Source organism: Danio aesculapii, chromosome 12 (assembly GCF_903798145.1).
Source record: "Danio aesculapii chromosome 12, fDanAes4.1, whole genome shotgun sequence".
NCBI lineage: Eukaryota > Metazoa > Chordata > Actinopteri > Cypriniformes > Danionidae > Danio > Danio aesculapii.
In genome coordinates this window covers 43,625,395-43,651,338 of record NC_079446.1, presented here as the reverse complement: position 1 = coordinate 43,651,338, position 25,944 = coordinate 43,625,395, and the positions used below count along the sequence as shown (strand labels likewise).

Below are 25,944 nucleotides of genomic sequence, written 5' to 3'. Positions count from 1 at the left end.
AACATTGGTAACATGTTGAATTAAACATGAAATAAATCAATATTAAAACATATATAAATAATAATAGGTTATATATAAATAATAATTTGATATATAAACAAATTATTATTTACAGTTTGTGATAAACACATTATTTAAATATTAAACTAATAATTATAGCTTTTAACATCTATTGAGTTGCATTCTAAACTGTACGATTGCCAGTTTATACACGTTTACAAATAAGTCATTAAATAATATGAGTAAATATCATATTCATTACTTATATAAAGATAATATTTGAACCAATTTATTTATTTTTTCATTATTATTGTCTCAAATCACTCATTTTTGGCATGCGTTATAATAAAACACACATTATAAATAAATAACCCAAGACAAATCTCCTTAGAAATGTGCGGCTTTCATTGTAAGAGTGACCGATATTTATCGTTCCCAACTCAAAGCCTTACCCTACAGTGATATATTATTCCAATCGTGTTACACTACACTGGGAAAAAAAAAAATTCGGTAATTGGTAGTAAATTACATAATTAAATATAAAGTTATAGTAGTATTTTGAATTAAACATGAAATAAATCAATAATAATAAACACACACACACGTATATATATATATATATATATATACATATATATATATATATATATATATATATATATATATATATATATATATATATATATATATATATATATATATATATATATATATATATATATAATAGGTTATATATACATATTACTATGATTATTATTTACAGTTTGTGATAAACACATTGTATAAATATTAAACAAATAATTATAACCCATAATATCTATTGAGTTACATCCAAAACGTTTTGGGATTGGCAGTTTATACACGTTTACAAATAAGTCAATAAATAATATGAGTAAATATCATATTCATTACTTATTTAAACATAATATTTGAACAAATTTATTTATTTTTTCATTATTATTGTCTCAAATCACTCATTTTTGGCATACGTTATAATAAAACACACATCATAAATAAATAACCGAAGACAAATCTCTTTCGAAACATGTTTCGTGTTACATTGAAAATGTTTGGGGTCGAATGTCATTGCAAAATGCTAATAACAGCCTTGGCTAGCAAAAATCATCACACAACACCACATTATTTACAGCCAGCATCCAGCGTGCTTAGTGCCAAGAATGATATTTTTCAGAAAAACAATTGATCACTATAAATTTTCCCATAACAAAGTGAAACCAGTGGATGTCAACAAGCCAGTGTAAGTATAAACTAAAGAATCTGGCTAATATACAGTACGTGATGTTCTTGCATCAGTATGCGAGGTGGACGCAGAGCCAGCGTGTGTGTGTGTGTGTGTGTTGGGGCCATTCCATTGAGTAATCCTGTAGGTCTGGCAAAAGAATGCCATTTTTTAAAGACATCCCTTAAAATCTGCACCCTACTGAGGCCAGTGGTTTCCTCTGTCATTACAGAAGTGTAAACTCCTGGATGTGGGAGATTGAGGGTAATTTCTTACAGATGCACAGCCTCCTCTGGCTCTCGACATGGAGATTTAGAAAGAGAGGAGATCCAGCCAGGACTCAGACGAGCTCGTCCCAAATCAGGGTGGATGAGCTCTGAGTCACTACACACATGCAAGCATGAAACCGTGACTGAACACAGGTGTACATTACTCATCACGGGCTTATCTGGAAATTATATTATCATGCATAAATGTCCATGACATACTATACCTATGCAGTCAGTGGGTTTGGTGCTGAGATTTGCACATACACCCAAACCTAAAAGTGATGTCTGTGGATGCCTTTTACATGTTAGGGTATTAAATGTAGGGTTAAAAGGGAGGCTATAATGAAAAATAAATATATAACCCTTGTGTTTCTCTTTCAAAACATGTTTAGAGGCAATCCTGATATATTTAGGAACACTTTTGGTTCAATATCAGATTATAAAATGTCAAATAATAGCCTGAGCTGTCTAGAAATTATATTATCATGCATAAATGTCCATGACATACCATACCTATGCAGTCAGTGGGTTTGGTGCTGAGATTTGCACATACACCCAAACCTAAAAGTGATGTCTGTGGATGATTTTTACATGTTAGGGTATTAAATGTAGGGGAAAAGGGAGGATATAATGAAAAATAAATATATAACCCTTGTGTTTCTCTTTCAAAACATGTTTAGAGGCAATCCTGATATATTTAGGCACCCTTTTGGTTCAATATCAGACTATAAAATGTCAAATAATAGCCTGAGCTATCTGGAAATTATACTATTATGCATAAATGTCCATGACATACCATACCTATGCAGTCAGTGGGTTTGGTGCTGAGATTTGCACATACACCCAAACCTAAAAGCGATGTCTGTGGATGTCTTTTACATGTTAGGGTATTAAATGTAGGGGAAAAGGGAGGATATCATGAAAAATAAATATATAACCCTTGTGTTTCTCTTTCAAAACATGTTTAGAGGCAATCCTGATATATTTAGGAACACTTTTGGATCAATACTATATCATACTATAAAATGTCAAATAATAGCCTTAGCTATTGTATATAATGTGCATTCACAAATGTACCAAGAGTATAATGGTTTATTTTTATTTACAACATACAAGCAAGAAGCGAAAAGGAAAATCTGCCGCATAAGTGCTGAGCTCCTAGGCCAAGCTCTGTTGTTGTTTTACATGCGCTACTGTTCCTGTTCTCGTTCATTGAAGGGCAGAGGTACGATACTTTTTCATTCAGCATATTGAGCAGGTCTCTGGACAAGCCAGCCAGCGGTTTTATAGTTAATCAATACCAATCCATTCCCAGCCTTGATGTTAAATAGGGATCAATACAGGCAAGCTGTGACTGGATCTGATTTCAATTGGTTGGCCAAGCAGTGGGTTTTAATCTGAAGCTAAATCAGACAGGAGAACATAAGTCAGGTGAATTACAACACTTCTTTCCCAGCACCGGGAAACGCCTGTCATATTTTATTATCGCAGTTTGACCAGGTTTATTCACCACCTACGGTCTTTTATGTATTTATTATTTCATTCCATTTGTATGAGAGAAAGAGATAGAAGCTGTCGCTAAAGACTAGCATACAGAAAAGACAAGAAAATCCCATTTCTCAGCTCTCACGGAGGGGGAACCGGCTGGAGCGCCTCCTTTTTTTGTCTCCTCTTAAATGATTGATTCAGAGAGACTGGACAGATCGATAAAGTTCTTAAGTTCAGTATGCTTCCCGACCAGAAGATCATAAGGATCACATAATTTCTGAATTAGTCTACCTGATTCGCACAGATCAGAGATGTGCCCTACAAAGAGAGCAGTTATTATAGGCAGAGGAGTAAAACTCATCTCTTTTTCTAGCACTCTTTGAGGTGTGTAACAGTATCAATAGCACTCTCTTCTCCTCCTAAATGCTGTCTTATCTAAATAGCAAGCTCTCTGTCGAAAGGCCTGTCATGTATTCCTCTAGATAACTGTTGTCAGCCACCACACTTTTGCTAAGCCCTCTGAAATCCCACTTTCAGGAGCGAAATCCATAAAACTCATCCGAGTCTAGCGGATCTAATGAAACATGCTAGCTCCTATAGCACTGATTGATCAGCCAGCGGTCAAAGCCCTGGCCTGGCCGCCCTGGTGTCCCACTCCTCTTGTGGTCCATCTATGATGATAAATTAGCATTAGATGGAGCCTAATGAGTTTACTAAACATTTGGGATTTGCACTAATAAACTGGCAAGCTAGCAGGCTAGCAGTGAGAATGAGCAATCCCCGAGCAGCCCCTTATCTGAGGGACATGACAGTTAAACCACGCGTCCAATCTGCCATCGATTCATCATCCTGGAGCCATTGTGCATTCTTCACCAGAGGATAATTATGCAGTGAGTGCCTCGGAAATGCAAGTGTTTTACACAGATGCACACCATGGTGAAGCTTTTCGAAGAATACCACAAGATGGCATACTAAAGGAATGGAGTAATAAAAGAATATTCATTATGACATTCTAATGGACACGCAATTAAGAATACTTGCAGCATCAGTCAGCATTAAGAGAAAACTGAGATTTATCTCAGTCGTAGCATACAACATATGACCGCCCAGCTAAACGGCTTTGTTTTGTGTGCGCAAACAATGTAAGAGTCAAACAAATATTTAGCATGGCTAATGATATTCTATCAAGTCTACTCCCAGCAACAACAATCAATCAGCATCGCACCCCATATTTAAAACAATGTAAATTAGCAACAGCTTTGAGTCGGGTAAACGGCTGATGATGTGTGCTGGATGGCAGACAGGGTTCTGGACGCTGTAATTGCTGGGAATGATTATAATGAGGGTTTGGGAAACTTAAGCAGAGACTCACTTATAATGATAAATAGGCAGTGTGTGAAACAGCCGGCCTAACCTCTGAACTATGTTACTTGCTGATAGACTTATTCCTAACTGATACCTAAAATTTAATTCAACGTCATCTGCTTATTAAGTGTGATGTCATGCGAAGCTGCTTTCGGATCCTAGCGCTATATCAAACTGAATGGGGAGGCTCTAATAATAAACATTGGTAATAATGGTAATAATGAACGCTTACAAAGGGATGTAATACTTTCGAAAATCATGATCACTATATATATATATTCATACCTGATATCTGATGGTCTGAAGGTGATACATTTATTTATAAATTGTTAAAATTTAAAGTGTCTAATGCAGCAAGTCCAGGGTAATGACTGTAAAAAAAATATGGACAGCGCCTTTTCCTATTGAACGCTTTGAAGGCAAAACGCCTTATGACGGGCACAAACTGTCGCAAAAGACTGCTGAAATTGGAGCCTGCTGTTATAAATAATATTTTATAGCAGCAAATTCAGTAGATGAACTCAATAACATGCTGAAACCCAAAATGTCAGAGATGTCCTTTAAATTAAATTCAAATAACGTTACAGGAGATCAATGTGGAGATCGGCTAACATTAGTTTTGTTTTCCTAATTATTATTTCAGACCCATGAAAGAATTACAGCTAGGTAACGATCACCTGTTTTTTTCCCGTCATGGTTAGGCGTGTATCAGCAAACTATTAATAAAGCCTCACTTCACCGAATAAGCAGTCATCCACCGCATCCTGTAGGTCAGAAAGTATAGTTTACTGCTGAACAATTCATTTTATTATGGTAAAATAACACAGAAATGGAATAATAACACTTCAATCTCCTCCCGAAGCTCCGACGGTCTGCTTTGAGAATCTGTCAATCACAACTGTCAATCCTGAAGACACGCCCCATTTTTATAGCATTAAATAACTGGCTAAAAACACACTCTTTAAAAAAATATTAGCGTGATAACCAGTACCTCAATTGACCAAAACAATCTTTTGGGAAATTTCATTGCAAGTGTAATTATTTTTTTTATTTGGGCTCGTTTATTAACACGGAGGAGAACTTGTACTGCAGCCAGCCTCCAGGGGGCGATCTAACAGCCGGGAGCATCACTCACAAGCAGGTGTGCGACACACTTGGTCCGGAGACTGTTGTGTAAACTATGATTTGATATGAAATTCACTTTAATGTGTGATGTTACTAAAAAGTGGTCATAAACAAATATTTTCTCAATTGAAAAGAGTTGCCCGGTTGGACCCGGAAACAGATTTCTTACATCACAACTTAACAAGCGGATATCTAACCTCGCAAAGGGCTGTAAAAGACAAGTTCATTCAGAGATACACATTCTGCGGCTCAAGCGAGCGCAATCTACCCACAAGTTTCGGTGGGAGATTCACAAAAAGAAGCACGCTTGTGTTATCAGCAGCACGGACTGCTGGCCGATAATCTTTTGACAGGGGGGCCTATATTTAGAGATAACTTGTCAGCTTTAATAAATGATAGTTATTTGCTGCAGTTTTTTTTGAAGGTTTCAGAGCTGACGGCCCCTCCCGGGAGCCCATGGGACGGGCGACGGCCAAGGCCCAGTGCCTCTCGAGGAGAGATGCTGATGGCGTGTGCCCAATGTCCAGATCGCTGTCCTGCGACCTCAAATTGGCGCGACCAGCACCATGTCCAATACAATCCTCACACTGTTTCCTAACCTAATCTCAGCGGTGTCACACGACAGATTGCCACATTCGGAAAAATGGGAATGGAGGTTGGGTGGGTGGCTGAGAGGGGGTGGTTTTAAAAAAGAGAAAAGACATGAGAGCTTTGTGTGGTTTTTTTTTTTTTTTTGAAAAGAGAGAGATCGGAGGGACAAGGAATGGATATTTCTTCCAACAGAGACGCGCACTCAACACCCTGATCTGATTTACAAACTGCTCCTAATGGCAAACAAATGTTGTGGGTGTGTGTTTGCGAAAAAGAAAAGAGAACCGTACTGAACTAGCCAACATCTACCGCAAACCAAAAGCAAGTTATCATGCTTTTACAGCCTCACACACATACACAGACATAGTGTTGACAGAATCGAACAGGACGCTCCATAAACACGCACATGTAAAATAGACAATGCGGCTGAAAGGAAACCAAACACGTCAATTTAATTTAGCACGAAAACATTTGGCTGAACCACAGCGCCCAGAAACTGCAGGCAACTGCAGATGTAGTCGAAATAAAAATAATAATCGTTTGATTTTAAGCAACGTACACGGTAAAACAGATCTGTTTTGAATCCTTCCATGGTGTGAAGCTTGAGCAAAACAGGTTGTGGAAACGGGACACGTTGGCCGCATTCACAGAGAGAAGCGTCATGAACTTCGGACATGCATTCCAGTCAGTCCTTCCTAAACCACAACTGATTCAATTTTCCCGGTTGTTATTCAAAAGGAACGTGCACCCGCGCCGGGCTATTGTGTGACAGCACACCCTCTCCAACTGCCCGGGGTGAGGTTTTGTGCACGTCTGCATGCATGCGTGGAATCACATTTTTACGTGTCTGTCGATAATCACGCTTTACACACGTGAATATTTGTTGCATGTGAATCCATGCGTGCATATGCATGTGTGTGAGTGTGTTGACACGCTCAGCGGGGGGTTTCATATATCCCAACAAAAGGGGAGTGTCGCTGCTTTGTGCGCTGAATCAAATAAAAGAGGCTTTTTAAAGCACATATGTCCCCTCCACGGAGCCTTGATTAGACTCTCAATATCTCCACCAGACACACACACACACACACACAATAAAGCTGGTTGTGCTAGTAAAACTACAAAATTTCTCCTCTACTTTTGCATCTGCCCCAGTGCAGTTTTCTCACCCCAAGAGTGTGTGTGGATTTTGTCTCTCACTTATAGACTCCACGGAGCCGGCGTCTTCCGGTCGCAAGGCCTGTGCAACATGTCTTACAACAACATAGTGCAGGGTTCCCTCCTGTCTACACATGCTAGAGCCATTTCCCCCTTCCCTCCTCACACACAGACCCACCTGGCACAAAAAAAGAAATATACACACTGCCATTGCCAAGTACCTTTAGCATGTAGCAGCTAAATCAAGACCACTGTTATCCCTGCTCTAGATATCATTCATTCATTTCCTTTTCGGCTTAGTCCCTTTATTAATCAGGGGTTGCCACAGCGGAATGAACCACCAACTTATCCAGCATATGTTTTACGCATCGGTACTGGGAAACACCCATACACTCTGACATGCACACACATAGCCAATTTAGCTTATTCAGATCACCTATACCACATGTCCTTGGAATGTGGGCGAAACCAAAGCACCCAGAGGAAACCCACATGAACACAGGGAGAACATGCAAACTTCACACAGAAATGCCAACTGACACAGCCGAAGCTCGAAACAGCGACCTTCTTGCTGTGAGGCGATCGTGCTACCCACTGTGCCACCGTGTCACCTGCTCTAGATATCAAAACTCCTAAACATTCATTCATTTTCTTTTCGGCTTAGTACCTTTATTAATCAGGAGTCGCCACAGTGGGATGAACCACCAACTTTTCCAGCTTAAGTTTTATGCAGCGAATGCCCTTTAAGTCGCAAACCAGTACTGGGAAACACCCATACACTCTGACAAGCACACACACACACACTACGACCAATTTAGCTTATTCAATTCACCTCTACCACATGTCTTTGGACTGTGGGGGAAACCGGAGCACCCAGAGGAAACTCACATGAACACGGGGAGAACATAGAAACTCCACACAGAAATGCCAACTGACCCAGCCGAGGCTTGAACCAGCGACCTTCTTGCTGTGAGGCGATCGTGCTAACCACTGCGCCACTGTGTCGCCTGCTCTAGATATCAAAACTCCTATTTTGACTAGATTAGTCACCTGATGCCAACAAACCTGAATGCGGAGACGAGATTCTAATTTCCAAAAACAGACAAGAAAACAAATTAGATTTCTACGAAGAGCAACTTTTCTTTTCAGATATGAAAGCGTTGAAGATTTTCAGGCATGCAAGTGCACTTCTGTCTATAGAAAACGTTGTTGTTCTATAGAAACGATTGCCTGCTCTGGAGTTGTGTTCTGTCGGACATCTGCTAGGCCTTGACCCACTTCTACGTGTGAGCAATGTGTGGCAGCGCTAAGGTTTGGCTTTTTGACCGCAGAGGCTGTTTCTCATTTTCTGTGTGAGTGCGAGCTGAGTGCTAGCTGCCAAGGGCAGGTTAAGCTCTCTGCTTCTCCCCTCCTGTAGATCTGGCATCCCTTCAGTTCCTCGCATAAAAGGTGGCAATCTTCATTAAAACCTCTTACAGACAACTGTCAGTTATTCACAGTTAGAAAGAGCCAGCTGTTCTCACTCGCTCGTTCTCTCTCTTGATCCCTCTAGTGAGACGGAAGTCACTAGTTCATAACAGAGGAGTTTAGAAGCGTAGTCGGTTCTGAAGAGTTTCAAGGTGACAGTGTCATCCACGCTGCATGCAAAGGCATTTTTGTATATCATTATGTTGAATAGACAAAAGAGCAATTAACAAATAATTACAAAAGATTTTTGGTCTACATTTCAAAACAAGCCGGCATAAGGAGAACCTTAAGTATGCTAATGATAAATCATTTGCATATTAGAAAACACTCGCCTTTTTTCTTGCCATTTTTTACTAAATACTCCATTTATTAATGCAACAGATTAACATTTAAATGCCAGTTTCATTTATTGCATCTAAAAACAAAAGCAGAAGTGCCACTAGCAGCAAAATGAACTGCAATGAGTTTGTCCGAGTAGGCCAAACACAACAACACAGGCTCAACCAATTACATGACCTTGGGGTGGAGCTATCCTTTTTTTTTCTTTGCGGACAGAAAAGATGAACATTCATTATTTTTGCTCTTTGCTTTGCTGCCTCTAATGGCCCAGAAATGACAATGCATCTTCAACTAACGCCCCAAAGACATACAGTTGAAGAATTATTAGCCCCCCTGTTTATTTTTTTCCTCAAGTTCTGTTTAACGGAGAGAAGATTTTTGCCATGATGACAGTAAATAATATTTGACTAGACATTTTTCAAGACATTTCTATACAGCTTAAAGTGACATTTAAAGGCTTAACTAGGTTAATTAGGTTAACTAGGCAGGTTAGGGGAATTAGGCAGGTTATTGTACAACAATGGTTTGTTCAGTAGACTACTGAACAAATATAGCTTAAAGGGGCTAATAATTCTGACCTTAAAATGTTTTTAAAAAAATTTAAAACTGCTTTTATTCTAGCCGAAATAAAACAAATAAGACTTTCTCCAGAAGAAAAAATATTATCAGACATACTGTGAAAATTTCCTTGCTCTGTTAAACATCATTTGGGAAATATTTAAAAAATAAAAGGGGGGCTAATAATTCTGACTTCAACTGTATATTAAAAGATAAAAGAGCAAAGAAATGGAATCTAACCAGCAATTATGCTCCATACATGTGTGCTTGAAACCGTTTCCCAACCTACACCAAAGCAGTACACTTTCAAACATCTTAGTATAGTCCTGCGTGGCAGCAGGTACACTATTTTTCTTTTCATAGTGGAGATTTACACTCTACCTTTGCTTTGGCCACTGCTGGACTTGCTCATTGAAGGAAAAAGCTCTCTCTCTCTCTCTCTGATGTTAGCAGAGGCTTTGCTGACTGTCTCATAAATAAGGAGTTGCTGTGCACACCTGTGTACCTGCAGCAGTGAGGCTGTTACCTGGCCAGAGATATATTTGCTGTCTGCAACCTCATTAATCAGGTCTAATGGAGCTCCGGCACTCTCCTCCTCACACACGTGCGTCTCTGTGAATATAAACACACATATACGTGCATCCTCCAAGACTGCTGTGGCTCTACTACAGCGGGTACAAGGACTTTTCAAATAAAACATTCATACACACATATAGTTCGTTGAATGTCACCTGGACAAGGTAAGATATAAATAAATAAAAATATTACTCTCGTGGCTGGAGGCAAAAGCAGCTGTTCAGGTGCCCTCTACTTCACCACTCGGTGTCAGGCACACTTCTAGCTCGTTTTATTTCTGATTAAACACAAAGTTTAGGTGGTGTATTTCAGAGATATGGTATTTTTTGTCAAAGAATCATTTACTACTTGATTTTGTTAGTCAGAGTCATGTAATACTGGATGTTCCCAGTCTAGAAAGCATCTGTTCGCTTAAAAGGACAAATGTTTGCTACTTCTAAAATGACATATTACCTTAAGACTAGTAGTGCATAACCTTTTTAGGTACTAATGTAAGCATTTAAACTGAAAATGAGGTACAAAGATGCTCTCTAAGGCTAGTGCAAACATGTTTGTACCCTTGTCATACTCTTATTTACACTTCAAGTGGAAATTATGGGCTGAATTTTGGTCAATTAAATTTTCTAAAAGTGAATTTCGTCTGTTAAGAAGTGCATAGACAGTTTTAAAAGGACAAATGTGCACTACTTCTGAATTTACACACAGTATTACCTTAAGACTAGTAATGCGTAACCTTTTTAGGTACTAATGTAAGCATTTAAACTGAAAATGAGGTACAAAGATGCTTTCCAAGGCTAGTGCAAAAGTGTTTGTACCACTGTTATACCCTTATTTAAGTGGAAATTGTGGGCTAAATTTGGTCAATTGAATTTTCTAAATGTGAATTTCTTCTATGTTAGGAAGTGCATAGAAGGTCTTAAAAAGACCAATATTTGCTACTTCTAAAATTACATATTACCTTAAGACTAGTAATGCATAACCTTAAGGTACTATTGTGGGCACTTTAACTGAAAAGGCTAGTGCAAAAGTGTTTGTACCACTGTTATACCCTTATTTAAACATCAAGTGTAAATGGTGGGCTAAATCTGGTCAATTAAATTTTCGAAATGTGAATTTCGTCTATGTTAAGAAGTGCATAGAAGGTCTCCATGCTAATAAACGAGGACTAAAGCTTTCCGCGGAGGAAAAAGACAGGCCTAGGAATTAACACTTAACACGGGCTTAATTACGGCACGCACGCGCCTGTGAAAACCTGCCATTCAAGTGCATTGGTAAATAAACCTCTCTTTACAGGTGATCCAAATGCGTCTCGCTCCAGACAGCCCTCTGTTCCAGCGCTGATATGTAATTAAAATCATCTCCAAAATTCTCCTCGACAGGACGGGCCTGAGCCAAAAATGTAAATGACATTAAGGGAGACAATGAATTGAATTTTGTTTAATGTCCCTTTTGCTGGTGCTAATTTACATAGCGCTTTTCCAACAAAAGCTCTGACCTTCTAAATGCTGGCATTTGCTCAGCACTGAGAGCAGGCCTGTGTGCGGATGAGAGGGAGGAGGTCTTTTTAAGTAGCCTGGTCGGAGAAGATACAAACAAAAGGGCAAAAAAATGGAGGAACGATCTGTGTTGGTTTTTAAAGATTAAAAAAACCTGCAACAGGCAGAGAGCGCATACACAAATTGTTCCTCGGCATATGGTTCCAAGAAGACCTAGCTAATAACCAAGTGTAATCCCTTCTGGAAAGGTCCTCCGGTATGAAAAAAATTAATGAATGTTTAGCTAAATCAGCACTGGGACCCAAATACCACGCGGTCCGAACAGGTGCAGGAGCCTTGGCGAAATGAGCTACATAAACCGTCCTGCTACACAACTGTGTACTCTGTCAAAAAAAAAAAGTCAATCTCATGAATTATTCAGTTGAGGGAGGGGGTTGGCTGTCAGAGGTCAGCATGTCTTGACCTTTCTGACAGGAAGTGAAAGGGAGATCGGTTGGCTAGGAAAACCCTGATCGCTCTTGAGTCAGAGAGGTATTATTAGTTCTCGGACCGATATGGGGGCGGTAAATGATCCAACGCCTCGCTCTTGACATGTGTGTTCAAGACATCACCTACAAGAGTTCAGGACTAGCCAAAGAACTCATTTCTGAGGCTCAATCTATCTTTCAAAAATACCAATGAATAATCTATGGTGAAACAGGGTCGGGTTGTAAAATATTTAAAGATCCGTCGAGGTTGAAATTTTGTAACAGCTGTGAAATACAACCAAGTTTCTCTCAATGTTTTTTTCTTCTTCTCATGAAGAACCTAAAGCTGCACCAAAGTCCAAGAGAAATAGTATAAACAGATGTCTGGCTTGACTACAGGAAAATAGGACACATTTGGAATGATAAGTCTCCTAAACTCCATTGAAAATGCCAGAAGCGAGCGGGTGCCAGTTATTGTCCAAGCCTGTGCCAACGAGCAGTATGCCTGGCCCATGTGCCATCTGGGAGAATGTGGCTGAAAACGTTATTGATAATGGATCACCAGATCTTCTGGTCACCATAGGCCTGTTTAGCAGAACATTTTCTCCCTTTATCTATCTATCTATCTATCTATCTATCTATCTATCTATCTATCTATCTATCTATCTATCTATCTATCTATCTATCTATCTGTCTGTCTGTCTGTCTGTCTGTCTGTCTGTCTGTCTGTCTGTCTGTCTGTCTGTCTGTCTGTCTGTCTGTCTGTCTGTCTGTCTGTCTATCCATCCAGAGTCACACTAGTTGACTATTTTAATTGTAATGCAATTAACCCTTTCTCATCCACTCATACAATGTCACTTTGAATCTAGTTCACGTGCACTCCAAAAACGTTTATAAATGGTGACTGAGCATGCTATATTTTAGCTTCGCATGAAACTCCCTTGTGTACTGTAGCGTTCCACTTTTTCCTCAGAGACTAGAAAAAAGACGGACCTAACAAGACATTACCCCACAGGATTGGCTTTGTGATTACAAATTAGCTTTATATCATACACCCCACCTGCACAAACGCTTCAGTCATTTGAGGTTCATGTTTCCATGCATTCCAGCCTCTCTCAGCCGCCTTGTTCTCTGAGCGTTGGATAAAATCATCTGTTCACAGTTGTGATATGCAGACAATGCAGTCGGCTAATGAAGCACATCTGCTTTTGTGATCCGACAGAACGGATCGCCCCTCTATGAAAATGATCCTCTCGAGTCTTTCAGACGCCTCACAATCAAAATGTGAGCTTTTTTATTCGCCGTTTCAACCTACCACAATATCCCTCCTTTTTGCAGAGTATCAGACCTTCTTTGCACTGTTCTCCTTTTCCTCTTTTACTAGTGTTACACATATTGTTCACCAGATTGAAGCACAAAGCGCCAAGACATCTGATCCGTCCACCTCTATTTAGGCACAATACAAAGCCCAGCAATTTATGGGAAGAGTCAATGCGGTAAATATCAGCGAAACCCTGTTGTAAAGTGTTCATGTTTTTTCCTTTTAAAGGTAAATACATTGTATAAGCCTCAGTTGGTGGGGAGAATCGACTCTGACTGCCTGAGACTCTTTTCAGGATCTGCTAAGAGGAAGTGATATGTGTTTTATCTTCTGTTCAGAAAACCAAAACAAATCCTCCTCCTCCTCGCCGGGACTCCTCTTTCTCTCTCTCTCCCTCTCCCCCCACTAGCTTTTCTTTCTCTTGCGGTTGAGTTACAGTGAGTGCATGAATGTCGGTCCTGTAACTAATTACTGTTCGCACACTGTCAGAGCTCTTCAGCACGTCTGTTTAAACAAGCTAATCATTTAATGCAAAGATAACCAAGGTTGCTGGGATTGATTCACACTCTTTGAGAGTGTTTACAAAAGAAGAAGATGTAAGGAATCTTTATTCCTCACTAATACAGGTTAAACAGAGGCTCTGCTCCAAAACCTAGGTGGTTGCCTACATAGGCAACATATTGAGGCATCGTTATGCTAATGTAAATAAATGTTAATGCTTCCGTCCTATGTACAACTTTTCAGTGAAAATATCATCAGTCATTCATGGCCAAGTAGTTTGTAAATGAAGTACAAATCTTTTTAAAAAAATATGGACTACTTGACCTAATATATCTGTTATTGTCTAGAACTTACTCTTAGTTCAGATCAATGGTCTCAAACTCAATTCCTGGAGGGCTGCCGCTCTGCATAGTTTAGCTCCAGACACCTCCAACTCCTGCTTAATAGTCTCTAGTAGTCTTGAACACCTTGATTAGTTGGATCAACTGTGTTTGATTAGGGTTGGAGCAAAAGTGTGCAGAGCTACAGCCCTTCAGGAATCCAGTTTGAGACCTATGGTTTAAATGCTGCCTGTGTAGGAAGCAGAAATCAAGACAGCTTGGTTTTACAACAAAGCTCTCCTCACTTGAAGTGATTCTCTGAAAATATTGTGTAGTACGGCAGGGTTTCCACATTATGACCACATGACGCGAGATCGGGAAACGCTTAGACCTCCAAACGCGCAAGCACGACCATCATTTCGACACACAGGGCATGAGTCCTTTTTTCCGATGCTTCACACACTTCATGCACAGTGAGTGACAGCGGCAACTGGTCACTGCTATTTGATTACTAATAAGAGAGATGTTCCCTCTGTCAGATACCAAACATTCCCTGCTAAGCAAACAGCTATTTCAGCAAGTCAAACATTAGCATTGCTATCCACTGGTGGCGCATATTTCGTTCCCAGCTTTACCCATCATCTCACCCTCCAATCTAATTTCTCACTCAGTGGACAGGCAAGTTCGTGATCTGGAGATAACTTTGCTACAGCTACGGCGAGAAAACAAGAGAGAGAGAGAGACTCTCGCTGCTGGCAGTGCTTGCTGGTTATTCATGGCTCTTTACAGCAGATGGAAACAGAGAGACTCCTGGCTTTATGAAGCAAGGTAGGCTTGTTCTAGCTCACTAATCTCCAAGAGGCCCGGACTCGAGCAGCCAGCGCTCCCTGTCACATTTACCGTTTCAGCCGCGAGTCCAAGACCTGCCCTGCCGTAATCCACGTACATGCTGCCACCGCAGGGATAATTGGACAAAAAGGAAGAAGTGTAAGTCTTGCAGAGTAAGTGTAACCTTGAGCCAGACTCACAAAGAGAAACATAAGCTGCAGAAAAAAAAGAAAGGACGTCAATTACCCACTCGGCAGGAGCCGGTGTGTTTGAACACGCTTTCCCTAATGTGATCAACATGCAACCGCCAACAGCCAGCCCAGAAACATTACTCATTTCCCACCGGCAGCACTACAGAGTGCAACGTAAAGACGCCTTTTGCCTTGAACAAATGCACGCTTGCAGACGTTGCAACGTTACTGCTCTGCCGCGGCACACAGTCATGCCACAAAGCCAAGCGAGAGGCTTCAGTGTTTACACAGAAGATAAGCAGAGCTGTTGTGAACAAATTAGGATGAAAGAATCATGAATGTAAAGCCAAACGCTCTCTAGATGTGGTAAACTGCTTGCAAGTCTGGAGGAAAGCACTTCCCTGACAACTCACCAGCAATTACACGCTCCCTAAAGACACCCCCGGGTTTCCACATCAACCCACCTGCGCGGCACACACCGCACAACAACAACAAGGGGCAAACCCAGGCCAGGCAAACTCTGGGCCGCAGCGCCCTACACTCACAGGAAGCAGAGAGAGTCTTACCTGTCGATGATCACGGGGTCTGAGGGCGTCTCGTTCCTGTTTCCACAGCTTTTTTTGTCACAACACCGACTGGGGGAGAAGAGCACAGAGAGAGAGAGAGAGAGAAAGAGAGACAAGAGATATTAGAGAGTCAGCAAACAGCTTGCATGTGTCTTTCGTCTTCGAGCACCGTGTGTTTAGATTTATTCATCTGACACACTCTCTCCCGTCCTCTTTTCTAGCTAACCGCTGAGGTGTTTGGCGTAGGTTCTGGCTGGGCCTGATGGTGTTGTTGGTGGCTGTGGTTCTCGCAGATGCGGGCGGCGGGTAAACACGGAGCCCGGCGCTGTGGCTGAAGGAGGGAAAACAGCATGTTTTTGGTGTTTGTCTTAGTGCTGAGAGGAGGAGAGGGGGTGCCAGGAGGCTGGGAGGGGGGAAAGCTCTCTCTCAGCCCCAGCTTTTGTTTACCTCTAATTGTCAAGCTGTTGTGTCTGGAGAGGATGCAAGATGCCACCTTCAACCAGGATTTCTGTGGGGCACTTATTAATTACCAGCTCAAAAAGCCTCCATCAGTCTCCTACAATGTGCCAATGCCTCCATTTTGAGGCCCTGAAGATGCTTCCATTATGCTTTCTTTAATTAATGTTGAAATTACAGAGGGGAAAAAAATGTTATGCCTCTTGAATTTAAAGAAGCCTACTTGTATAATGGTTACATGTCTAAGTGAGCTAAATTAACACCATATGGTATGGAAAACGCGTAAAGCTCCTTAAAGCTGACAGCTAAAGTGATTAAGGTATGTCTATGGACCTCTGCTTGGGACTCGGAAACGCATCTGTGCGGTTTAGACGGAAGCAACACAGTGCGGTGCAAGGAACTTTCTTTGTGGGTAAAGGAGCCGCCTAAAAGTTGCTAGCGTTGTTATATTAATGTGGCGAGACCTGCAAGGTTCTGATTCTTTTCTGAATTAGTGGACAAGCGAATGCTTGTTTCAATAGGCGTCGGGTTCTCCTCTAGTGCAGTTATTTCATTCATTGTCATTTAAGTTTTAAAATAACCGCAGGATGTCTCTGTGGTGTACGCGTAAAAATCCAAACAGACAAAGTGACGCACTGCTAAACGGCTGAGGATGAAAAGCGCTTCCCAAAATGCCCGAGTGCATTTGCGTTGACCTCTGTGTGTGAATTCAGATTCATCCTCTGTAGTGTTAAAAGTCCAGTGAGATCCTTCTCAAGTCCGATGTCACCTAATGATCCGGTGAAAATGCGCTTTTGAAGTAGAACTTCTGAAACTCGCAGAACAGGGCGCAAAGCGAACCGTAAATCATTACGCATAAGCCGGCTGACAATTCTGAACATTCGGATTCTTTTCAGCGCATCCAGGCATATCTATTCAGGGATTCATTGATTTTCTGTAAGGCTGATGCTGGAAGGCTTGGATGGGCCTACATCTTGTGCGTTATGCATTTATGAAAACATGACAAGACATTATAGCTGATAAAATGCAGTTGTGCAGGCAAATGTTGTGCTTTATAATTAAATGAAAATGTTAAAAACATGTATTTTTCCTTACCTGCACATAATTTCGTGTGTGAGGAGAACTCGGCACATTTCTGGGTTTTTGTCTTGTCCTTCATAAATAATAGCCTTGAAATAAAAGTGACATTTTTAAACAAGCAGGTTATATTTAAATGAAGCATTTAAAATATGAAACACAAAAGTGCAGCTATTCTGCATAAACAAATAAACTGAAATTAAACGGACAATCATTAAATGTGTTCATATATCACAAAGTTCGGGTTCATTAATTAATAATCGACAAGACAAGGTGCGTAAATAAAATCCATTTAGCCCACATAAATTGTTAAACAATGCTTTATCTGTAAACCAACACACACATGTCCACGTTCTAGACAGAGATAACCTTTGTGTTATTAATTTGCATAAATAAATATGATGTTTGAAATGAATAGCAACACTTGGCCCGTCGTTGCGATGACAAATTATACCACATGCATATCACTTTAGAAATGAAGAGTCGCATATGCTTCTGTTTAGATCTTTGCGCTATTTATTTGTGGAATGATAATAGAAATCACATAGATGTCGCTTCTCCGACGCAGATGGCCGCGGTAAATAATACCCATAACCGTACACATCAACGCGGTTATAATCTGCAGATATTTAGGGGTAGAGTGCTAATGGGCAATCTGTTGTTTATTTTGAGCCGCTAACAATGATTTTTCTTTAGATAAAAAGCGGTGTCGGGGGGTACGCTTGAGTAATTTTTGAGCATTGGCTTTAACAGATGGCGTTTGGAGCTGTAGGTGCGCACGGGCCTTGGTGCTTTTTGCGCGTTCTGTCTCACTCTCTCCTTCTCTCCCTCTCTCTCTCACTCTCTCTCTCTCTTTCTCTCCCTCCCTCTCTGTTTGCCCTGTTCCCGTTATGATGTACTGTGCAAGAGCGCACTCCAACGCGTCCTTCCGTGGGATCCGTGTGGCTCATTGAGTGCGCTCTTGCACAGTATATCACTATATTAAAAAATAAAAACAGCAACACTCATTCATATATCTACACAGATACAGTATTATTAGTTTATCGAAATTAAACGCAAGTGATTGGGGATAAAATACGTGCAATGTGCCTAAATAAACATGGTAATAATAATAATAAACTGCATTAAAAAATAAGATAATATATGTTAACAATTAGCACACTTTTGATTCTTAATTTATCAAATGCATGCCAAACCAAACGCTTGTTTGCACATTCTCATTACATTAAGTTTGTTAATGAAAATCTATTAAGATATAACAAACTGTTACAATTAAAACGCCTAGGCCAAATCTAAAAATCGCAAAGAGCTAAGTAAGCACTGTGTAGAATTTATCACAAATTATTTGTTGTGTCCTTACTTATTTTTATGCCCCTCACTGAAAATATTAGGAAAAGCGTAAAGTGGCTGTTCAGCGCCATTGACCTTTTGATTATGTTCATCTCCATTCACAGTCGCTTCAGACAAAACCATCATATTTTCTCTCTTGTAATGGATAAACTACAGATAACAAGAGCTTCAAAATCAAGCTAAAGATCCGCCCTTTTCTTTACTTTGGAGCCTGAAATGGACAATAGAAAATGAGCTGAGAGTGATTTCAGAGAACATCAGAGTACAATATGAACTCAAGTGTCAGTCTCACGCCTGGCGTTTTATTTTTATGCCTTCAACCAGATTTGATTACACCACAACAAAAGTGAGTTTTCACGTGCGACAGCGCGATCTAAATGACACACTAAAATATAGTAAGTGAATGGCAATTAATAAATATTGCACTGACATTAAACGACGCGCTTTAAATATAATGTTATATCATAAAAGGCGCAGTCATTAATTACAATTATTTAAACTATTTTATTGCATTAAAATAGTCTTTTTGTGCTTCACAATTGTACGCACATAATCTATATCCAAAAAGAAAGAAAGAAAAATAAACCGATTTAAAAGATGCAGCGTTATTGAGCGCAATACTCAAATATGGGCTTTGACTGTTATGTTTCATGTGCGAGGTTAAAACTGCAGTATGCCTCATGAAAAGATTAATCCCCGAAAATCATAGAGAACAATTTAGATTATTTTGCATTTATCGTCAGAAATATATAGATATATACATTTTATTTTAAATGCGTAATTAAAATATATAATCAAAATTTTTTTCTCATCCGCTTTCATTAATTCGCAATAAATTACCATGAAGCTACACGAGAAGAAAAACGTGGTAATGTGATTCATATTAAATTAAATCTGCTAAATAACCTCCCCCCATTAATCAGAGCAGTCCAAAACAGAGACACGGCTTTACAGACATTACAGTGTCCACAGTAGTAGTACCACATGTGAATATATCGAGCTATTTTATTCAGGAATGAGAATAAAATGCTCTGCATTTTAAAGAATATGCCGTTACTTAATGCTGTATTTACTAAGAGAAACGTGGCAGTGTATGACTGAAACACGTGTAACTGAAACTTAAACACACATGTTAAAAAAGAATAAATACACACACAAACACACACACGCACGCACGCAAGAGAAAAATAAAAGTTCTTACCTGTTTTGTCATGGAATCAATTAACCGTACATAAAGATCCTGTTCTGTTCTGACGCCTGTGGGAAATTATTTGTGTTTTTCAATGTGGAAAAAGTCGTGTGAAGGAAAAAAAGCTACACAAAGTTTCCTCGGGAAAAAATCAGAAAGTATTCCTAAAATGTACTATATATATATATATATATATATATATATATATATATATATATATATATATATATATATATATATATATATATATATATATATATATATAATCGAAGGTTTGCTTTATATCAGAAATACATTAGTGGAATAAACTGAACATATTTTAAGTAAACTAAATGTAAGTCAATAAGACTTCACACTGAGTGAAGTAAACACTTGTAAATCTACATAGAGAAATTTACACTTACCGTTGCTGTACAATAGTTGTAGTTTGTAATGTATCCCATTGTTAGTTTTTTCACTGTTTGGTTCCTGAAAATAAGCATTTGTTTGGGGTCAGATTGGCATTACTGGAATGCTGAGATTTAATTTTTGTATATTTATTAAACGCATGCATTTTGTCTGTATGCATGTTCTCCGAAACATATTTACGCTTTCATCCAGCAACTCTACTTCTAGTTTGTATCAATTCCCGGCAATAATGTGTGTAATGCATGGATCTATTTAGTTTAGTTGTGTGCTTTGCTTTTCTGTGATATCCGTCAAAAGTGCTTTACGGCGCGTGCACGTGTTTCCAAAGATTCTAGATGTGGAACTTTTTAGCTGAAAATTCAAAGCAGTATTCCAGAGTGGCGCTTACTTTCTCCTTTTCCACAAAGTCCACAAAAGCTGTCCTTTCGATCTCCACTGGCTGTCCCTGTCTGTCATAAAGCGCCAGGACGAAGTGGAAAAAATTGGATTTTCTGAGGTTGGATGGCGGTTGTTTCTCATAGTGCGCCCGTGCCAGACCAACTCCACTGCGGGGGAAAACAAGACACCAGTGTGGGTTAAAACAACAGGCGTACACACTTGAGATACAGATAGATGTAGATAGAATGAAAACATGGGAGAATTCTTGATTTGTCACTTAAACTGTAATATGATGTAATGAACAGGGGAAAGCGGCGAAGAGGTGCATGGGGAGAGTGTAATTGATACATGGCATATTGGGGATTTAGGGGTCGATCTGAGAAATGCATTAAAAAATCGGATGATTTGGCAAACGTACCTCTGGGCGGCCGTGTGCGCATCCACCACCCCAGCCGTGTGCATCCACGATCGGACCGGATTCATGCCACTGCCCAGCGGTTCCTCTTTCATAGTGGTTCCCCCTCTCGGTATATTTTCCTGAATACCAAACATTAAAACAGTTCGCGTGCAACCCACTTCCAGCCAAAGAGATGAAATGAGAGTGTGAGCGAGGGCGCGTCGTTTCTCCGAGAGCCCCTTCGGATAGCCGTGAGAGTTTGTTTGGGATTTGTCGAAAAGAAGAGAAGAGGAAAAAAAGCAGTCCCGACTCCTTCTTCAGTCCGTCCTGCGTTGGCACCACATGAACGATTCAGCGCGTAAAAGATTCTCAAGCCTCTCCAGCAGCTTGTTTGGATAGATGAGAGATCCTCCCGTGGAACAAGTCGCGCAAATAGCCGGGATATTCGACTTGTTTTAATTCAGTTAAACATTTCTTGCAACTTTCGCTTGTTGTTGTTGTTGTTGATGATGATGATGATGATGGTGATGATGCTCTTAGCTTGGTGGCATCCTATAACAACAGCATCAAAAAAGGCTTCGGGACACTGCTGAATCCACCACTTCTGGCTCCAAAAGACAAATAAACGCGTAAATGATCACCGTGGAGGTGTTCCCGGACACGGGAGAGGATGATGAGGGGCCTTTAGCGCGTCTTTGCAGAATGGATGGAAGCATACAAAACTCAACCCTCTATCCCCCAGGACTGGAACCTTTCCCGGGAGCCAAAAACTCCAGACCCACGGGATCCACGCTGTCAGAGGATGACGCGCACGTGGGCGGGGCTTTGCCCATACATGGAGAGGATTGACGCTTCCTGTCGCTGGGCTTTAAGCTTGGACCGTGAGTACGTACGCGAGTGGAGTCACTGCCGCTGCTGCTGCTTTTCCAGTGAACATCATGTCAAGTAATCATCAGAGAGGAACAAAAAAATGAATGATAATGAAAGCCGGCAAATAAAGCGCGCGGCGCGCAGGAACTATATATTCTGCGAGGTTAAAACTGACACGCAAGTTTATAGAGTGCAAAAGAGGGGGGTGGGTGGGAAGGGGGGAGAAATAATAACTATAGTAATAATAATAATAATAATAATAAAAAGGAGCACTGACCACCCAATTCCTAGCAGCTTTCCAGAATTAAAAAGAAAAAAGAAAGGCCATCGTCGCAATGACAGTGCCAAACGTCCCTGGCGCCTAATTGACAAACGCAAATCGATTCACTGGTTTCTCCTCTGATTACTCTCAAGTCGAGAAGGTGCACTGGCATTTTAAGACTAGATGCTCCTTATAATAAACACCCTGGGCATCTGCATAATGGCGTAATGCGCGCGTCCTAAATTATGGGAACATTGACTGCTCCAACCTAAAACACTCTTTGCGTTCTGCGTTCGTGGAGCGAGCCGAGGCGATGTCAAACTCCTAGTCCTAGCGCGTACACGCTTAATTTTGTAAATTATTGCAGAATTACATCTGAAACTGTGAAAGGACTCGGGGGAAACATTGCGTCCACCCTCTCCTTCTATGCGCAAGAAGTAGGATGTCTTTTGTAATAAAAATATAATCATTTATCGGGGACAATAAGGGTCATTTTCTTTCATTCATTTGCTAAGGTGCTCGTGTCTTCGATATTGGCAGACTCTGCATGTATGTTAATATTTGAATTAATAGGAGAAAATGGAAGTCCGATGTTGGTTATCTGGGGACCCTGTGCGCTGGAGGGAGGGATGGATGGATGGACGGAGAGAGGAGAAGAGAGATGTGTTTTACACAGCAATCTATTCTGCTAGTGTTGGGGGTTAATGACTATTGCCAAAGATAAGTGAATTATCAAAGCTGTTGCTCTTGCCTCGACTCAAAATCCATCACATTGCATCGTCGTCTAATTAAATACGTAAGTAATAAAATTATATTTTACGACAATTTAAGATTGATATGCTTTTTTTGTGTGTGTGTGTCTATAATTCGCATTGACTTTGATCTATGCAACGCTGAATGCCTGTGTGAACTAATGTTAAATGGCACTGTAGGCATTAAATGATTATTGTCGTTGTTGTTGTTATTATTATTATTATTATTATTATTATTATTATTATTATTATTATTATTATTGTGTATCTTAAACTCGTAAAAATGTTGTTATTATTATTATTATAAATCATTGTTCTCCAAAAAAAAAAAAAAAAAAAAAAATGACGCGTGTGCTAATAAATCTAACGCATCCGGAGACCTATTTGGCATGTGCTGTCTTTTTAAATTATCATTTAACGTTTGAATCAAATAATCATTTTGTTATTCTTGTATATTGCCATAATAAATATTTCAGGTTTGCTAACTCTAGGCCTAATCTACAGTATCTCTAATACAGATTACACACCAAAGCGATTTCAATCTGATTACCAAATTAGGGTTTTAGTCTAAATCCCTTTAAATCTGATACTGTTGACTAGAGAAGTTCAACAATCCCATCGCGTAGGTAACGATCCCGTCCTAAAAAGGAGTTTTAAACCTTATTTGACAACAAATGCAGCTGCCCCTCTATTTTGGAAGATATTAGGCGAAAATGAATGCAAATCTGTGTTCAGAAGCCATCTGGCCGGAGACTGGAGAATCAGCTGCTCGCCTGAATCCATCTCGGCTCATTTCTGAGGCTCATCTGGAGCCCGGAGCCAAAGCGTGCAAAATGCGCTCTTTAATTCAGCAACTTTCACTCCACGCCGTTTGAAAATAAGGTGCGGGACAAATTTCTGTTTTATGACACGAAACATCCGGCGTGTTTATTCGGAGAACGGCTTTAATTGCGTTTTTTTTTGCATTTCGCAAGTGTCAGATGTCAGTTTTTGTTATGCAAAAAAATTGTGGAAGATTAAAAGCGCAGCTAGAATATTGCATACAATATTTTATATAGAGAAAAAAAGTTAGCCAACATAATAATAATAATAAAAATTATTATTATTATTATTATTATTATTATTATTCATGCATTAAATATTTAGATCTTTAATTGTTGATTTTTATTTTAAAAGATTGATTTAACATTATAATATAATAATCAAAACACTTTTATTTCTTAATTTTTGTTTAAAATATGACATCTATAAAAAGCTTTATGTCTCTAACTGGAACCTTTATTTCTTTAAAGTGAACGCTGCGGATTGAGCTCTATTCTGTCTGCCCATGTTAGATCTTATTTGGGGAGATGTACTAACCGAGAGCGCAGGACAAAGGAAAAGTTAGTCATGCAGAAGGTGTGTGTGGGTTTGAATAAGATTTGTTCGGCGTTGCCAAGACCTCCCGAAGAAACGACCCTCCTCCTTATTGTGTGTGAAGTGTTCCTTTTGTGTGAATTTACGGGGTGAGGCTCCAATGATCCCCAACAAATTTGCATTTAAATAGCGACATCAACCGATTCGCGTGCCACACACCAGTGGCTTTCCCAGATGTCAAGGCAAAGTCAGTCAGATGGCCAGTGCCCAGATGTCCCTTCCACGCATCATACCAGCGCACCACGACTTTCCCATTTGCATCTTTGCGCACGGCCAGATCACCCAAAGCCCAGTTTTTTTAATCTTAAAGCAGAAATGACACCTGCAAAAACTCCAGAGAAGCTGGAGGTGAGGTTTGGCCGTGATAAAATTGCAAGCGTGAGGGCCTGTCTGTCTCCAGCATCCCAGAAAAGCGTTGACATGTGCGTTCGGGCTGGTGTTGGCATTGAGACATGAAATTAAATTAGCAGTGCTGGGATAGATTCTAGTGCGTAAAATCGGACAACTGACCACTCAGAGAACGCGTCATGTAGTGAAAGGCGTGAACCAGCTCATCATAACTAATGTAGAGATGCTAAAGACGCGTTACCTTAAGCATATCAATCCGAAAGTTTCTGGCTTTTATTGAGCGCAATTTATGTGTAAACTTGACATTTCAAGTCTTCATTTTTCATATTTGCATTTTAAATCATGCTAAGACTTGAAAATAATTTCTGCGTTTGTACTGGGTTTATCTAATAGGGATTGAGAGAGAGAAAGAAAGAGAGAGAGATGCAAATCAAAGATGCGTAAACGTCAGTGCATGACAAACAGGGCGAATCAATCATTCGTCTTTGCATTTTTAAACTGTTGCATATGTTCTCTTCGCCTTAATCATGACAACTAATTACATCGTTAATGATCAGAAAAGGGAAAAACGAGGGCAAATAAAATCTTGATGAATTGTGTGCATTGCTATTAGAGTCAAGTCATCGTTTCCGTCACAGTTAAAATGTTTAATGCACTTTTAAATGCACTTGTGCTTGTTATATTGCATAACATTATTATGGTCATTTGTTTTATAGTGTAAAACAAAAACAAACGAGTGTGTTATTTAAATGTATATATTCTATTGTTTTACCGCATAGAAATAATTAAAAACTAGTAGCGTTAAATAATAAAAGCACAAATAAAGAAAATCATGAATAAATAATACATTAATAGTAGAAAAATAGACAAACAATATACTTAGTTATTTAGCTTGTCTAAAATATAAGGACCATTACGACTGATCTCATTTTCTCCCTCAAATATACATTTGGAGCATCGGTCTAAAGGAATAAAACGTGAAAATAGATTAAATTATTTTCCGGGGGAAACGGCAGGAGCTTTTGGCGGAGCGTCTTTAAATCTTTGAAGGAAATTTGATGAAGAGCGCCTCCTTTTGACGCGTCTGTGGAACAGCGCTTCAGATCACAGCACAATTAAACCGGGATGAGCTCTGATCAATAGCGGAATATCGATCAAACATGAGCCAATCAGTTTCT

At 39.7% G+C, this 25,944-nt stretch overlaps 1 protein-coding gene across 15 annotated transcripts in view; it reads right to left on the bottom strand.

Moving 5' to 3' along the window:
- The window catches only part of ebf3a (EBF transcription factor 3a), a 132,022-nt gene extending 109,952 nt beyond the window's left edge, over positions 1-22,070 (bottom strand). For 7 of the 15 annotated variants that reach the window (XM_056468973.1, XM_056468980.1, XM_056468974.1 and 4 more), the window contains exons 1-6: positions 21,140-22,069; positions 20,732-20,888; positions 20,340-20,403; positions 19,948-20,003; positions 17,415-17,488; positions 15,864-15,932 (exon numbers count right to left, since the gene is read on the bottom strand). In XM_056468973.1, coding sequence (XP_056324948.1) covers positions 15,864-15,932; positions 17,415-17,488; positions 19,948-20,003; positions 20,340-20,403; positions 20,732-20,888; positions 21,140-21,273 — 554 coding nt within the window. In that variant the 5' untranslated portion in view covers positions 21,274-22,069. Of the gene's footprint in view, positions 1-15,863; positions 15,933-17,414; positions 17,489-19,947; positions 20,004-20,339; positions 20,404-20,731; positions 20,889-21,139 lie in introns of all 15 variants that reach the window. The other 8 variants (XM_056468971.1, XM_056468979.1, XM_056468984.1 and 5 more) reach the window with 2 other exon arrangements.
- Positions 22,071-25,944: the final 3,874 nt, after the last annotated feature.